This window comes from Barbatula barbatula (genome assembly GCF_947034865.1).
Source record: "Barbatula barbatula genome assembly, chromosome: 22".
In the NCBI taxonomy this organism is placed as follows: Eukaryota; Metazoa; Chordata; class Actinopteri; order Cypriniformes; family Nemacheilidae; genus Barbatula; species Barbatula barbatula.
Genome location: NC_136785.1, coordinates 21,102,963 through 21,118,861, shown reverse-complemented (window position 1 = coordinate 21,118,861; position 15,899 = coordinate 21,102,963). Strand labels below are relative to the sequence as shown.

The 15,899-nt window shown below is 42.6% G+C and overlaps 1 protein-coding gene across 2 annotated transcripts in view; it reads right to left on the bottom strand.

Annotated features, from left to right (window-relative positions):
- Positions 1 to 1,365: 1,365 nt before the first annotated feature.
- Positions 1,366 to 15,899, bottom strand: part of LOC306910865 (E3 ubiquitin-protein ligase rnf213-alpha-like) — a 99,334-nt gene continuing 84,800 nt past the window's right edge. For both annotated transcript variants that reach the window (XM_079485744.1, XM_079485745.1), the window contains exons 59-68: positions 14,763 to 15,014; positions 14,010 to 14,142; positions 13,828 to 13,911; positions 13,467 to 13,647; positions 12,846 to 13,047; positions 12,666 to 12,743; positions 5,035 to 5,232; positions 3,940 to 4,029; positions 3,687 to 3,865; positions 1,366 to 1,980 (exon numbers count right to left, since the gene is read on the bottom strand). In XM_079485744.1, the coding sequence (XP_079341870.1) occupies positions 1,827 to 1,980; positions 3,687 to 3,865; positions 3,940 to 4,029; positions 5,035 to 5,232; positions 12,666 to 12,743; positions 12,846 to 13,047; positions 13,467 to 13,647; positions 13,828 to 13,911; positions 14,010 to 14,142; positions 14,763 to 15,014 (1,551 nt within the window). In that variant the 3' untranslated portion in view covers positions 1,366 to 1,826. The remainder of the gene's footprint in view (positions 1,981 to 3,686; positions 3,866 to 3,939; positions 4,030 to 5,034; positions 5,233 to 12,665; positions 12,744 to 12,845; positions 13,048 to 13,466; positions 13,648 to 13,827; positions 13,912 to 14,009; positions 14,143 to 14,762; positions 15,015 to 15,899) is intronic.

Below are 15,899 nucleotides of genomic sequence, written 5' to 3'. Positions count from 1 at the left end.
CGGTAAATCACAAGTAACATACATCAAACACATACTTACAATATTAGTCAGTTAAATAAAATGTAAGCACATACAAGCAAAATATTTTTTCAATATAAGGAAGTAGATTGTTCGTCAATATTAGCTCTGTCATCACACTTTCTATGCAGTAACCCTGTTGCTGTAATCCTGCAGAAGGATGGACATGGGTATTTTCCAGTCTTTGTCAGCCCATGACTCCACTAGGTTCAGAGTATGATGAGGCATTCAAAATGAGAATGAATGTGAAGAAAAGTAGTGAAACAAAGAAAATGGAGGAAAAGGTTTCCCAGCTCCCAGTTTATTTTTATGAAGCAGATTCACTACAACCCCTTAACAACTTAAAGATTTTTAACTGTTGACTTGGTATGGAATATGGTTTCATTACAAATTTATAAAAAGATATAATTTAGAAGAACACGACATTTCAACTGATCACTTAATGATCTCTCTTGTGCAGACAGGAACCAGCAGTTAAGTCCAGAGATGCTCACCTTGCTGGTACTGAACTACGGTGAACCGGTTTTAATGCTTTTAAAGGACTCCTCTTCTAGAAAACTACTTTTATAAAGGGTTTGGCAACTACTATGTGTCCGTCCAATTATAATAGTAAAAATTCACATGCACACAACAACTATGAAAGGTCATTCCATCTTCATGAATTTAAATCTCTGTGGTTTTTACATCCATGGCTTTGCAGCGCAGTGTTTGGGCCATAGAAATAATTAACTAGATGCCACATTCAAGTGCTCCAGGCACACAGACGTGTCCGCCATCTTGGAACAGTCCACTGACATCACTCACAATTGAATAAAATGGCTCAATATTGCGCTGCGTAGCAACGGCTGTGAAAACACAACATTTGTATTCACGAAACTACCCTTTATATGTGTGTTGCTCAAATATTAATTGACATCTTGCCAATAAACACTTCAAAAGACAAATCTGTTTACATCTGACATAGATTCCATATCTTAAATAGTTTTCGGACCAAAGAGATGGAAGCAGGGCTTGCTCCATCCACTCCACACATCAACCTACTGTACTATTGCAGTACTTCCAGGAACAGTGTGATCAAAATGGTGTTTCTCAAAGGTTTAAAGCAGGTTTTCATGCATAGGGTGGCTGGGAGCTCGGTCTCTGGTCTGAGCTTTCTTCCATGAAGACCTGCAGGCCACATGATTTATAGACACTCGCTGTGTGTGTCAACAGATACAAGGCCGAGTCTCTTCGTGTCTCTGGGCTAAATCGAGGGTAGAGTTTGGCATTTCTAAATGATGACAGATGTTGTTGTTAAAAACCCTACAATGGCACTACCATGGCACTGGGAGGAACGAGACAGCAAAACATGTTATGATCACAACTTTATTCTAACACATGTTAGTTATAGAAAAACTATTTCCACACAGCATTGTTTCAGCGTGCGTGTTGGTATATAAAACAATGTTTTTAGCACAGAAAATGAACAAAAGTGCAAAACAACTTGAGGTTGGTATATGGACATAAGATCGTCCAGTTCTGGGTTCATGCTGTGGAGTGTTAATTTGAAATGATTCATATGTATTCTAAAGTAAGAAGAAAAACGTTTTTAGCAACAGATTGATGATTGTTTTGTACTTTGTAATAGATTGTAATGTACTTGCTAATAATCTAGAGACAAATTTGACATTATATGACAGTACACCGCGTGTACAGAGAGAAGAATGCTGAACCACTCTGTGTAGCACTGCATGAAAGGCACTGAAAAATGGCAAATCACAACTAAGCTTTCCCTGATCCGAGCCAAACAGTAAAACAACGAAAACACTTTATCTTTGGTTTCTTTCTTGTCTGAGAAGGACAGAGAACTCCCATGTGTTGGTGTATTGCGAGAGCAGAATCTCTTTAGGGAAGAATTCGTCCACCTCAGGAGGAATGTCCACATCTTTACGCTCCATGTAGGACACAACTGTGTCTTTCAGACTGGGGGAGAGACAGAAATGAGACAGTTATTTCAGATTACAGACTTTACAGACTTGAGCATCAAAGTCTTGCTCCTTTTTCCCTGGTTCACAGAGCACCCATTTTGGTTATTCTGATGATAGTAGTTGAAGTATGGTACTTTTTAAACATCATGATTACCAGTTTATTTAAACTTAATAAAGATTGAATAAATAATCTATTTATACTGCAGACTATATTTGATATATTCTGATTGGCTGAAAGATGTGCATTAAAACCATTTATGTATTTATTTTTTGTTTCATTCTTGATGCCATTCCAGCATCTAAGGGCACTCAATCTATGGGGAGAGTTAATTTGAAAAGTTATATCACATAACCTGCGTGTGTTGGACTGTGGGTGGAAACCCACACCGACACAATGAGGTCAAATTCTTGTTCCAGCCGGGGCTTAAACTGGGGAACTTCTCCCTGACAGGCAACAGTGCTAACCACCGAGCCACCTCATTAAAATAATTACACCATAGTCTGTTGTAATACTGGATTCCGATTGGCTGGAAGGTGTGCATTACAACCATTAAATGCACGGCCAGGTCGGTTTGATCAATGTTTGTAATTAAAATGTTCACCTGTCTGATCAAAACAATAATATTTCATTACATTTATATAGCGCTTATCTGGGTACTCCAAGTGCTTTACATGGAAGAGGGGAATCTCCTCAAGAAACACCAATGGGTAGCATCCACCAAGCAGCCATATTGTGCCAGAGGAGACAGAGCTATGAAGCCAATTAGTACATGTGGGGATGAATAGGAGGCCATGATGATGTATAGAGGCCAATAGGCGAATTTGGCCTGGGTGCCTGAATTTTTTTCCTGGGACGGTGCTTTTTTACCTCCCTAAACCCTGGGATGAGCACCCCCTGCTGCCCTCACTAACACCTTTTACAAGGAGGTCGGGAACAATGACACTGTTAACTTCAATAACAGCTTTAATTTGGCAAATGACTATAGTACAAGCAGGATAATCCACGGCTGGCCCTGCTTCAAAGAATTGTAAATGCACTGTGCGTCGCCTGGTCCTTGGCCTCAACGTCAAAATCCTTTAATCCCTTATTTAATGCACAGGTGGTGCCAGTCTGATAGCACACGTACATCTGGCTGACATCTATTTGTTGTCTGCATTTTCATCTGCAATATATCTCTGAGACCTCTGCTGTCAGGAGTCATGTAGACCTCTAGACGTCTGTACAACGTGTATGATCTAGAATGGATGAACAACAGCTCTTTCTAAGATGTTAAGCAGATGTTTTTACACAGCAGATGTTTCCAGATCTCCAGATCTTTAGCAGACGTATTACAGATGTACCTGTGCTATCTAGGAATGTAATCATATTGTAACTCTGACAGACCGGACATTGAACTGCCGGTGCTCACAGAAATGAATCTGAGGTTTCACTGCTGTGTGGGCTGGTTCTTTACCTCCTGCGATGCACAGTTAGCCGTGGTTTATCCCTTACATATTGCTATAGGAGTCAGTAAGTTATCCTTCATGTGCTTTTCTGGACACGTAAGTGGTCTGGTCGACCTCTCAAAGAGAAATGAATAACTTTAACATTTATATTTATTAACACACTTGTACTTCAGAAGTTTGATGTAAATTATGAACCGAGGCAAAACCGGACCCCCTCCTGAGGGTTCAGAAGAACAGCATTGTTTATTTTCTCACCCCCAATCTGGCTTGAATGTGTTCGTGGCTTTAGGGCTCTTCAGGACCAAGAGCAGAAACTCATGCATCTCTAACAGGAAGGCATCAGCGCTGGACTTGGTGAAAAAACTAGTGAGCCTTCTCTTGTGTTCTTCTTGAAGAGGATGTTTGTAGTCTTTGCTGATTCCCACAAATGGGTCCTGAAAATCAGATGAAAAATATCAAACTCAAAGCACAAGGGAGAATCAAGTGTGAGCCGTGTTGAGTATCCTACCCTCTTCAGACGGAGCATTGTCTCAGATTTAAGAGAGCTGATGAGCTGCCACAGCGCCACACAGTGTTTCAGACTGCACCTGCTCAATGCCTACACACACACACACACACACACACACACAATAATCACCCATAACACTCTTGAACACTCTTGACTGTACACTTTTTCTAAGAACAACGACTGCAGTTTACATTATGGGATGCTCTTCTTCTTTGGGGAGGGGTTTCACGCAAACAAATAACTTCAAATCATAAGACTGCACTACAAATAATCTTTTGTCTATAACATGTCTTTCTTGTGTCGAGGTGTTAATAACATTTCAGCAGTTATGTTATTCTCTTGTGATGTGATTTAACATGAGTCTGTCTGAGATGAGCTCTTTACCGTCACTCAGGGGTGGACTGGAACTCAAATGCAGGCCAGGAAATATCACATTCATCCAGACCACTAAACTGAACTGAACTGAACTGAACTGAAACTAAAAACAGCTCAATCAGTTCAATGAAAGAGTGTGTACTTATTATAAGAGAGAAGCTGAGCAGCCAAGTTGTTTACATTTATGCATTTGGCATCCAACGCAACTTACATTGCATTATCCTATACATTTGTTTCCAAGTATGTGCAAAGAGAAGGTTGACTCATCTTTCTTTCTAAAGGTCTCCAAGTGTCACCTTATGAATTTTTCTTACTGTAAGTTATGAATAAACACTGTTTAGGAAGTTGAAGTTTTGCACTTGAAACATGATGAAAATGTCAGATTCTTCCTATAGTAACTATAGCATAAGCACTATATACTGTACGTAGTAAAACCACTAATCATTTTCAAACAAAGATTTTCCTCTCATAGGGACCTTATATTTCGTCAGCACCTCTAGAAAAATGACATTATTTGAAGTTTTCATTGTGAATCGTAGGAGAATCTTGATCTCTATTCTCTATCTCTGTCAGTTTATCCAGAAAGGTGCAGCTCTAGAATCTTCATTATCTCTTGCATCACAAACATCAAGGAAAATCTTTCGGTTCTATTCTGGAACCCCAAAGAGAAGTCGTCAGGTCATGACATCATCTCTAAAACTGAAGAAAGTGTGCGTTCACCTTATAGACGTGCGGCCCCAGTTGATCAGTCATCTGTAGCACGTCCTTCAGATAGGTGCCGAGCTGCATGTGTGTCTCTCCTCCGGTCATGGCGAGGAAACCCAGAGCCAGCTGGACTGTAGAGAGCGCTTCACACACATCACTGTACGACTGAAGCTCCTTCACTAGATCACACTGTGTCAGAGGCTGCAGACACTCCTGAAGGAGTTCAACACACTTTCATTAAATACACGAACATGCCATTTCAAAGTTCCATTAAGAGCATTTCACACAGGTGAGGAATCATTACGTCAATTATGACACTTCTACAACATTGTTTCTGATGTTTTATTTCATGATGTTTTTTTCAGATGTCTTTCTTGTGTGCAGGTGTGATTTCACAGCAGGAACTGATACAAAGACTAATGTAGTTCGTATTGAAGACAGATCCATTCCTTTGAGGGCTCAAACGTGTGTGAGTCTGTTTGTTTCACAACAGCAGTGAAGCTAAACGTCTATCTGTTTCAGTGACATCACTCACACATGTCAGTTGTGGCCTGGTGGTTAGAGCGTTGGGCTTGTGATCAGAAGGTTGCTGGTTCTACTCTCAGTGCCAGCAGGTCATGACTGAAGGGCCCTTGAGCAAGACACCTTACCCCTGATTGCTCTGCAGTAATGTGCCACTGTAAAAAACTACTTGTAAGTCGCTTTGAATAAAAGCGTCTGTCAAATGAATAAATGTAAATATTGTGCTTGTTCAGTGTTTTGTGGGGATTTGGTTCTTTGCTGTGGACTGAAATCATGTGGTTAAGTGATACAGAACTATTTTAACTGTGCTTTTACTGGATACAAACTGAAGCGTAACACTCGGTTCTGAAAATAAAACCTTTCAGAAAAAAACGGGAAATACCTGTATGTAGAAATTGTCTTGGTTACGGATGTAACCTCAGTTCCCAGATGGAGGGAACGAGACATTGTGTCGAGCCGACAGATGTGGTTTGATCTTGAAAACCTATCAACCCTGATTGTACTTTTGAAAAAGGCCAATGAAATTGGCGAATGGCGCGGCACGCCCATACATTCACCTTTTGGGCTGATGAACCTGGGAAGGATACCTGGGTCGCTGCAGTGGGCAAAGCGTTGTTGCATAAAGGACACAACATATCATTCCTTCCATCAGGGAACTGAGGTTACATCCATTACAAAGACGTTCGCTTTCTGTCGGTCTCTCAACGTTGTGTTGAACCGACAGATGGGGTTCCTATACAAAACGCCACTGAGCTTCGCCATATCACGACCTCAATCGGCGCAACCCTGACCGGCCTACGCGAGTCACGGGGTGAGCACTGCTGCGGATCATGATCTCCCAGTGAAAAAAAGTAAGGCAGCACTTGAATAAGGGCGAGGGCTCTTACCAACATGTGTCACAGGCGGGGGACTTCCTACTCTAGACACGAGATGGCTGCCTGGCACCGTGAGGGACACTGGGGAGTGAAGGAACCTCGAGAGAGGAGCCTGTGCTACGGAGGCCCCATCCTACCGACAGGGAGGTGATATGTGGAAATTACACACACAGTCTCGCCAAACCGAGCTTTGGTACATGAGCCGCTCCGCCCTGAGAGGCGGCCTGATCCAGTGCCCACAAGGAGGTTACACCACGGGTGGAGTGAGCTCTCCCTGCCAGTGGTAGTAATGGTAATGGTGTCCACCACCCAGTGTGTTAATCTCTGTTTGGGGACAGCTCTCCCTGTGTAGTACTTTATGTCCCTCCTCCCTGACCTTGCACAGAACCTGTGCAGGGAGGCTCACTGGGGGGGAAACTTATTTCCACTTGCCCTGCGGCCAGCTGTGCGCTAAGGTGTCCATGCCGAGCGGGACCTCAGTCAGGCTGTACCAAAGCGGTGTTGGGTGTTGTCCCGGGAGGCAACAGGACCACCTGTGCGCAGCCTGCCGAGACAGCGCATCAGCTGTTCGGCTGAGGTCGCCCGGGAAGAGTGGTCGCCAGGGATTCCTTCTACTGCTGACTCCAGAGGAGGCGTCGGGCTAGCTGCAAAATCTGCTGTGACAAAAAATGCCACCCTAGCGTTGATGAAGGCCATGGCAGTTGTGCTGTCCGCAGAGTAGCACATGCTCATCCTGAATGAGGGGTAGAACCTCTTCAGAGTAAGTATAGTCACCAAGTATAGGTGACTACAGTCAAGTATAGTCTGCAGTAGTACGTAAGTCTGCTATTTACCCTGATACCTTGTTTTAACTGTTGAACTGGACGGTTGCCTGTTGTTAGTTAAGATTATTTTAGCTTGTTTATTTAATTACTCATTGACTGAGTGATAAGGTGTTAGCATTTGTTCTTCCGTTTGAGTACTGTGTTACTGAAGTCCCATTAAGTTGCCGTTAGCTGCTCGTTACGGCTATACATTATAGTTTTTCACTTAAAAGCACAGAGCTAGTTGATCACTATTTGATCCGAGGTCCATTAAAATCGTTCAGGCTTTGTTTTGCTAATCGAGAAGGCGTATTTAGCTCTTTTCTGTTCGCGCTCATCTCAACACATATTAAAGCAGTGCCTCTGTGCTGGGGCGGTAAGCATCACCTCCTTGTGTGAAGACCGATGAGAGTAAAGACCTGCGACTCAACCTGCGCGACTCCAACGAGCAGATTCACCAGCAAGGCACAGCAGTATATTTAATTTATTACCTTTTGTTTTTATTTAAAAGTATACTAACATCATGTGTTTCCGGTTTATACATGTACTCCACCACAGACCCAAGACACAAGGCACATCAAGTTCACTCTCACGTCTGTCCCATTCATGTCTCCACTTCCACACCTCTGACTCTCTCTGTGGGTCTCTGGAACTGCCAGTCAGCAGTGAACAAGACAGACTTCATCCATGCTTTTGCTAGCCAGTCTGACATTCACATTCTAGGTCTTACGGAGACTCGTTCGACCTCAAGCGCCTCGCCACAGCCTGCACTCACAGATCAGGAAACTAGCTTGATCTCATCTACACCCGTAACTGCACCGCAGACAACATTTAAGTCACACCTCTTCACATTTCTGACCACTTCTTCATCACATTCAACATGCTCCTCTCTTCATGCACTACACCAACACCACCACCTATTTATTTTAGACGGAACCATCGCTCTCTCTCCCCTAGCACCCTCTCTGCTAAAGTGAAATCCTCTCTTCCCTCCAACTTGGCATCTCTAGATGCTGACACTGCCACCGACACCTTATGCTCTACACTTACATCCTGTCTAGATAATCTCTGTCCTCCAGACCAGTTCGTGCTACCCCCTCCTGCCCTTGGCTGTCTGACAGCCTCTGTGAACAACGGAGTACACTCAGGGATGCAAAAAGGAAATGGCACAAGACCATGAATCCTGCTGACCTAGGGGTTTTCCAGTCACTACTCTCCTCTTTCTCTGCTAGTGTTATCACAGCGAAAACATATTTTTATACCACCAAGGTGAGCAATGCACCTAACAATCAGCAGCTTTTCAAGACCTTTAACTCTCTTCTTTGCATCCTCCTTTGACTGCTGGGGACTTTGCTGTCAGCAAACGAGCAGAGCCTTTTATTGCCTTCTCATAAGGGCATTACATCGCCTAATCTCCTTCACAACTCCTTCCTGGTGGAACATTCTTCCTAACTTGGTCCGGTCAACCACATCTCTCACAAACTTAGAAAGAGGGTGGCGTTAACAAATGAAAAAAAGATTGTACACTAATCCTCTCTCTTTCTCTCAACAGGTAGTGCTCTAGCTTTTGTTGGAACTAGTAACTTTGTATTAGCACCTATTGTGCTATTGCTCTTGCATGACTTATTCGCTTATTGCTCCCTGAATTATTTGTAAGTCGCTTTGGATAAAAGCTTCTTCTAAATGACTAAATGTAATGTAAATGTAAAGTATGGCCCTGTATGATGTCAAAAAGGGTGGAATTCCATGTATGGACATCGGAACAGCACACACGGACACATCAACCAGAGCGAGAGCGAAAAAGCATGTCCATCAATGATGTAGGTGTAGGCAGCACTGCACACGCTTAGTTTGTTTTTGCTTGTTCAGCGTACCAAACAACCAGTGCTGGCCCATCCAACAGGCAATACAGGCGATGGCATGGTGCCCGATGACCTCGTGAAGGGCCTCAAAGCTTAAATGAATTGTGATATTGCAACAACCGCGCTGATGCATTAAGGCGGAAATAAGTGCAACGTGCACAGGGAACTTATTGATTAACAAAGGAATCACAGAAACAGTAAGTGAAAACCCCCACAGGAATTGAATAACAGAATAAACTCTGGACACAGCAATCAACAGTAAATGACAATAAATACAAAACATCAGTATAAATAAAGACAACATTTTTTTAATTGAAAATAGGAGCACAGTAGCAACCAGCATAAAATAATGTTTATGACGCGATTGCGGAGGTGTGTTGAGTGATGTCAAATATGTCTTATTGCTTGGAGTGTTCAGGATTATGGGTAATGTAGTATCTCAGAACAACGTCATGTTCACGTTACATCAGGAAATGATCCTCATCTTAACTGATTAAGAGATAAACAACAAAGGACTAATTTTAATGAGGTTACTGTGGTAGGCTTAGACAAACTATGGCATTAAAATGGTACTTTTCAGGAGCTAAAAAGAGAAAATCAGAGAAAGAAAAGCGAGCTCAAAATAATGGTATGTTCTACATTACATTGCTTAATGCGTAAACTAATTTAAAATCAGAAGGAGGTCCATAACCCTCTTAAATGTAACCCACATGAAAAAATACAATCATAATTTATTATAGTTAACTGTGGTGGTTAAATTCTATAGAATTTATTAACTTATCTTTTTTAAAATCTGTTTATATACAGTTGTTGCACTATAAAAGCTTTGTTTACTATGTTCCACTTAAAAAAACACTTCTACACCTAAATATATAAATTGTCGTCTTTGAGTGTTTTATTTTCACTTGTCAAACTGCAGTGCTATGAAAATTTTTACACTAGTGGGCCCATATTTATGGTCTTGCCTAGGGCCCCACAACCCCATGAGCCGGCCCTGCAAACAACCCAACGTTAAGGGAACAGTGGACGCAGTTTGTTTTTCTGGGGCAGCAACTCTGGTTGACTCTGGTGACAATAGGGTTAGAAAAAAACTCTTTAATTCTCTCCCTAAGAAATTTAGATTAAAGTTTATTATTCTCTTGCCACTGGCATTTTTGTGCTGGTTTTAAACATAAAAGTACTCTATTCGTATCTTTTCTTTCATAAAACAAAGCTAAATATCTTAGGTCACTTTCCTTGTCAAGTGAATGTGTTTAGCTTATAGTCAATCTGTTTCATGTACAGCTGCTTTATAACAATGACAATAGTAAAAAGCGCAATATATATAAAGTTGGGTTGAATTGACGTGCTGTATTCTCATGCTTGACCCCGTCAACTTGTCAAAAAACGAGTTGGACGTATGACGTAGTATTTTTGTGCTCGATACACTCCCTGAGGCTTCGTATAGGTTTTGGGAAGGTTTATTCAAAAAATAATTCCAGTTTCGTAACAAGGGTTTTTAGTCCCTTATTGGACAATTATCCTGGACAAGCACGCCCACACATCAACCAATGAGAGCAAGAGAAAGAGCACGGTGTGGAGTGCAAACTGCTGCCGGTTGGCAAGGAAAATCCTGTCGGCCTCTTCCTCCAGAGACTACCGAGCACTGGCTGTGGAGTTTCAAGAGGAATGCTTTGAGTAGGTCGTACTTGCCGTCAACCAGAGGAGCCTCTAACAGCACCATAGCCCTGCTCTGGTTGTCGTCGAGGCATCTAAAGCCACTACCACATGGATATACTTCGTCAGAACATAATTAAGCCATTTAAAACTCACGCCGGGGTCACCAAATGTGGAGTGCCATAAATGAGGAGACAAGGGACAGAGATGCGTCAACTTTACTCTCCACTTAAACAATAAATAAAAGAACAGCGAGTCGGAGTACACTTCCACACACCGGTTAACCCGGAACCAACAAAACACAACATCGCCTCCTTGAAGGTACAATGCCTTGGCGAATGTCTCATCTTTTACTTGTGGGTCATCACAACGGTGGATATAATGCTGGAGATGGGGCGGTCCTAGCACTGAAAGATGCCGGATATGAACCACCAGTGGCAGAAAATAGCTCGTCTTGTAAGCAAAGGCTATATACACTGATTCTGCCCACCAGTTTTGTTGACTACTTCATATCGTTGTAGGATCGAATCTGCCTCATGCCTGTTTCCCCATCACATATCGGATCATAGAGCCACTTATTCTTAATAAAATGAAAAAATATTGAAAAGTTGTAGGATAACTATCAACTTTCAACAGAACCTGCAACTATCAGTCACTGAAGCACTGTGGCTAGCCAAGGCCGGAAACCAAATCCTCGGTCCTGATTCTTCTAGACCTATCTGCAACGTTTGACACGGTCAATCACCAAATACTGCTAGCAACCCTGTCATCTTAAGAAAAATCATGCGCCCCTCTCCGCTGGTTCCAATCCTACCTCTCCGGCAGATCATTCAAGGTGTCATGGAGGGGCTCGCTGTCCACTGCTCACCACATGATCACTGGGGTTCCTCGGGGATCAGTGCTTGGACCGCAGCTTTTTTCTATTTACATGACATCCTTAGGACCCATCATACAGGCACACAGGTTTTCGTATCACTGTTATGCTGAGGACACCTAGATCTACATCTTGTTTCACCCAGACGATACCACTGTAGCAGCTCACATAACAGCCTGCCTAGATAACATCTCAGCTGGGATGAAAGAGCATCACCTCCAGCTGAACCTGGCCAAGACAGGACTACTCGTGTTTCCGGCACACCCCACGGTGCAACACAATCTCACCATCCAGCCTGGCAATTCCACAATCACTCCCTCCAAATCAGCCAGGAACCTTGGAGTCATATTTGACAGCAGCACGCCTCATCTTCCAACAGCCCAAAATGGCTCATGTGATTCCCCTTTTCATCTCTCTCCACTGGCTGCCGGTTGAAGCACGTATCAGATTCAATTCACTGATGTTTGCCTACAGGACTATCACTGGATCTGCACCAGCATACCTTCACACCGTACTACACTCCTACACACCCATCAAGAACCCTGCGTTCAGCTAACGAGCGGCGCCTTGTAATGCCTTCTCATAAGGGCATTAAATCGCTTTCCTGCTCATTCTCCTTCACAACTCCTTCCTGGTGGAACATTCTTCCTAACTCGGTCCAGTCAACCACATCTCTCACAACCTTCAAAAAACTACTTAAAACAATCTCTTCTGTGAATAAGACAAATGAGAATGAAAAAAAACGTTCACTAACCCTCTTCTCTCAACATGTAGTGGTCTAGCTTTAGTTGAAACTAGTAACTTTGTATTAGCACCTTTTCGTGATAGTCTAAGCTTTAGTGTGTTGTTTTAAGTTGATTGTGAGTTGATTTCTGTAAATACACTTTATATAACTTGTTTTTCAGTTCCTCAGTGGTCATTGCACTTGCAACACAAAGGTGTTGAAATGTACAGATAAATGAAATGTATAGACTAAATGCCACGCAAGTCACTTTGGATAACAACACCCGCATAATGCATAACTGTCACGTAAAGGATATAATGTATTACTTACTTGTTGAACTTTGCTCTTAACATCTTCTAATATGATTTCATAATTTCTGTCCTGTCTGTTCACCAGTGTAGGAATCCCCTGAAAAGAAAATGATGATGAACGAACAACTACAGATTTCCTCGACAGCTGCTTGTGGAGTCTAAAGAAAGCCTAATAACACAGAGGCATGCTGTGACATACGTTCATGGTGATGTGCGGTTTGCCCTGTAGAAAGCGGGTGAGAATCTGTTGCTGAATCTTAGGAAGATCACACTCCAGCAGTGTTTCCTGACCTCGCTCCATGCTGTACTGACAGTTGGACAGCACCAGAGGCAGCAGATCTCGCTCGTACTCGTAACGGATCACGTGCAGATCCGTCAGGTCGCCCGGGCTTACCTTGTAACTAAAAGAAACATGACAGAGTGAAAGTGACCTATTTGACATATATTGTGACCCAAGCCCGAAATGTGACCTATGCATTTAATCCATCCAGAGAGAAGTGAACACACGCACAGAAAGTTGTGAACACACGTACACCCGGAGAAGTGTGAAGCAATCCCTGCAGCGCCCGGAGAGCAAGTAGGGGTAAGATGCGTTGCTCAAGGGCACCTCAGTCGTTACCCGCCGGCCCTGAGAATCCAGCCGGCAACCTTCTGGTCATGAGGACTATTTGTTGGAACTTATGTCTGTACTTTTAATGGCAAGCTCTGACAGAGCACACGTTCTCAGATTTGCCATCATTGAAAAAACATACTATAAAGAGTCTAGTCATTCAGAATTTCCCACATCCACAAATGCTAGCGGGCTTGAGTCATGTCTTACCCAGATTCCTCTCCGGTGTGTTTTTCCACAGCATACACGAGGTGATTGTGAAGGCTGATGAGGTAGCTGACGAGGGCAGTGGAACACAAACCCAGACCTTGTCTCTGAGGAAGCAGCATCTGCAGGTCAGTGTCCAGACTCATATCCTCCTGAGTGTATTCAGCCGCCAGCTTGATCTCTCCTGACAAATAAAACCCAGAGAAGATATCTGACCACCGCTAACAAAGGGTCACCACAGCGTTTCTAAGCCCTCAGAAAATATATGTAGCATGGCTTTGTGGCCAACATCAGCATTTTGGCTTCTCACCAATGCTGAAATTAATTTGCTTATCATAAGAAATTCATAAGTCAGTTGATTTACCTGTGGTAGCCAGAGATACTCTTATTTGGTTCCATGTTGACAAAAATATTTTGACACGCTTTTCATACCAGGCGTTGAGTGAAGCTGTTGAATGGGAACATGTGAGTGGGTTTGCAATGAAATCCTTCACAATAAATGAATCATTTCATAATCCTCTCTCGATTCTTTCATACGGTCAGTACCTGCTTTTTGGTCTTGCAGAAACTCTCGTATGGTGCTGCCGGTTGGCTCTGTCACGTTCTGGAACTTCTTTACCAAATCTCTGTGGAGGACTAAGATGTCAGGAAGAAACCGCACCAGCCGTAGCTCTGCTTCCTAGAAGAAACACTTCATCTAAACGTATTTGGCAAAGTAGTCCAGTTTATTCCACTGTACGTTCTTTTGGATATAAATTAGGATAATAAAGCCTACAAACATGTTATGCTATTTCTTTAATATACATTTTCCCACACTGTTTTTTCACAGCAGAGAAACCTTTAAGAAGATGGCTGACGGTTCCAACTAACTAGAGACCTGTGCAGGATAGGGGTATAAACATATTGGAACGGAACCTAACCGAATGATCCGCGATGGACCTCTTTCTTTTTAATGCACACCCTCCAGCCAATCATAATCCTGTATTCAAACAGATCATGGTATAAGATATATTGAATCAAGAGAGGTACCTTGTTCTAGTCTCATGTCGTCACAAACATTATCAACACATTTTTCTGTGGTTTCGCCTATTTTGTGGGAGTCCTGTGAATTATTTTCTGCTCCTGCAACAGCTCACACGAGCGTCTTACCGTCCGTACCCATCAAATCTTGTTGCAAAGCATTCACTATCTCTTGTTTTATTTACTAATGACGTCATCGACTTTTATCACATAACTATAGACTTTAGAAATCTGAGATGTAGTTGAAGTGTTGTTCACTGTGGTGGATGAATATCTTACCCTCTGAAGGAACGTCCAGAGCACAGGTAAGGTGTCTCGGCCATTGTTCTGCTCCACAATGTGACTCAGGCTGGACATGGACACCTTCCTCCTGCAGTTCCAGATGGATGAATTATGGATGAGGGAGTTCTGGGGCAGAGAGCGCAAGAACAGCCCTGGTTCCCCAAACGTCAACTTCATGAGAGGATTACAAGACACTCGCTCATCTTCCCTGATGAAAGCATTAACTTCCTTTAGGTGATGCTCCAGAACCTGAGACAAATCAAATGGGGTCAGCTGTGGCCTAGTGGTTAGAGTGTAGGGCTGGTGATCAGAAGGTGGCCGGTTTAAATCTGGAACTTGGAGAAATCTGGAGCGAGCGTTACATGGAATATGCACCCTAGCCTGTGAGGGCAAATGGGCAGTGGCTTAAAGTGATAGTTCACCCAAACATGACATTTCTGCATAATTTACTCCCTGCTCAAATGCATTGATGAAATAAATAGTTGGATGTGCCAAAACTTTCTTCAGTTAAACAAAGACAAAACTGAAGTCATTGCGTTTGGACATAAAGATGAAGTTCTCAAGGTGAACGCGTACCTTCACTCTAAAGGTCAAACAACAAAAAATCAAGTCAGCAATCTCGGTGTGTCTCTAGAGTCAGACCTTAGCTTCAGTAGTCATGTCAAAGCAACAACTAAATCAGCATACTATCATCTGAAGTCAAGACTTAGAGAAACTTGTGCATGCTTTCATCACCAGCAGGGTGAATTATTGTAATGGTTTCCTAACTGGCCTCCCCAAAAAGACCATAAGACAGATGCAGCTCATACAGAACTCTGCGGCAAGGATTCTGAGCAGAACCAGAAAATATGATCATATCACACCAGTCCTCAGGTCTTTACACTGGCTACCAGTTACATATAGGATGGATTTTAAAGTTGTATTATTGGTATATAAATCGTTCAATGGCCTAGGACCTAAATACATTGCAGATATGCTCATTGAATATAGACCTAAAAGAACACTAAGGTCATTAGGATGGCCTGAGTCAAATGGATATTTTTAATTTCTTCTATGTAAAGCACTTTGAATTACCATTGTGTATGAAATGTGCTTTATAAATAAACTTGCCTTGCCTTGTCATTTCAAACCTGT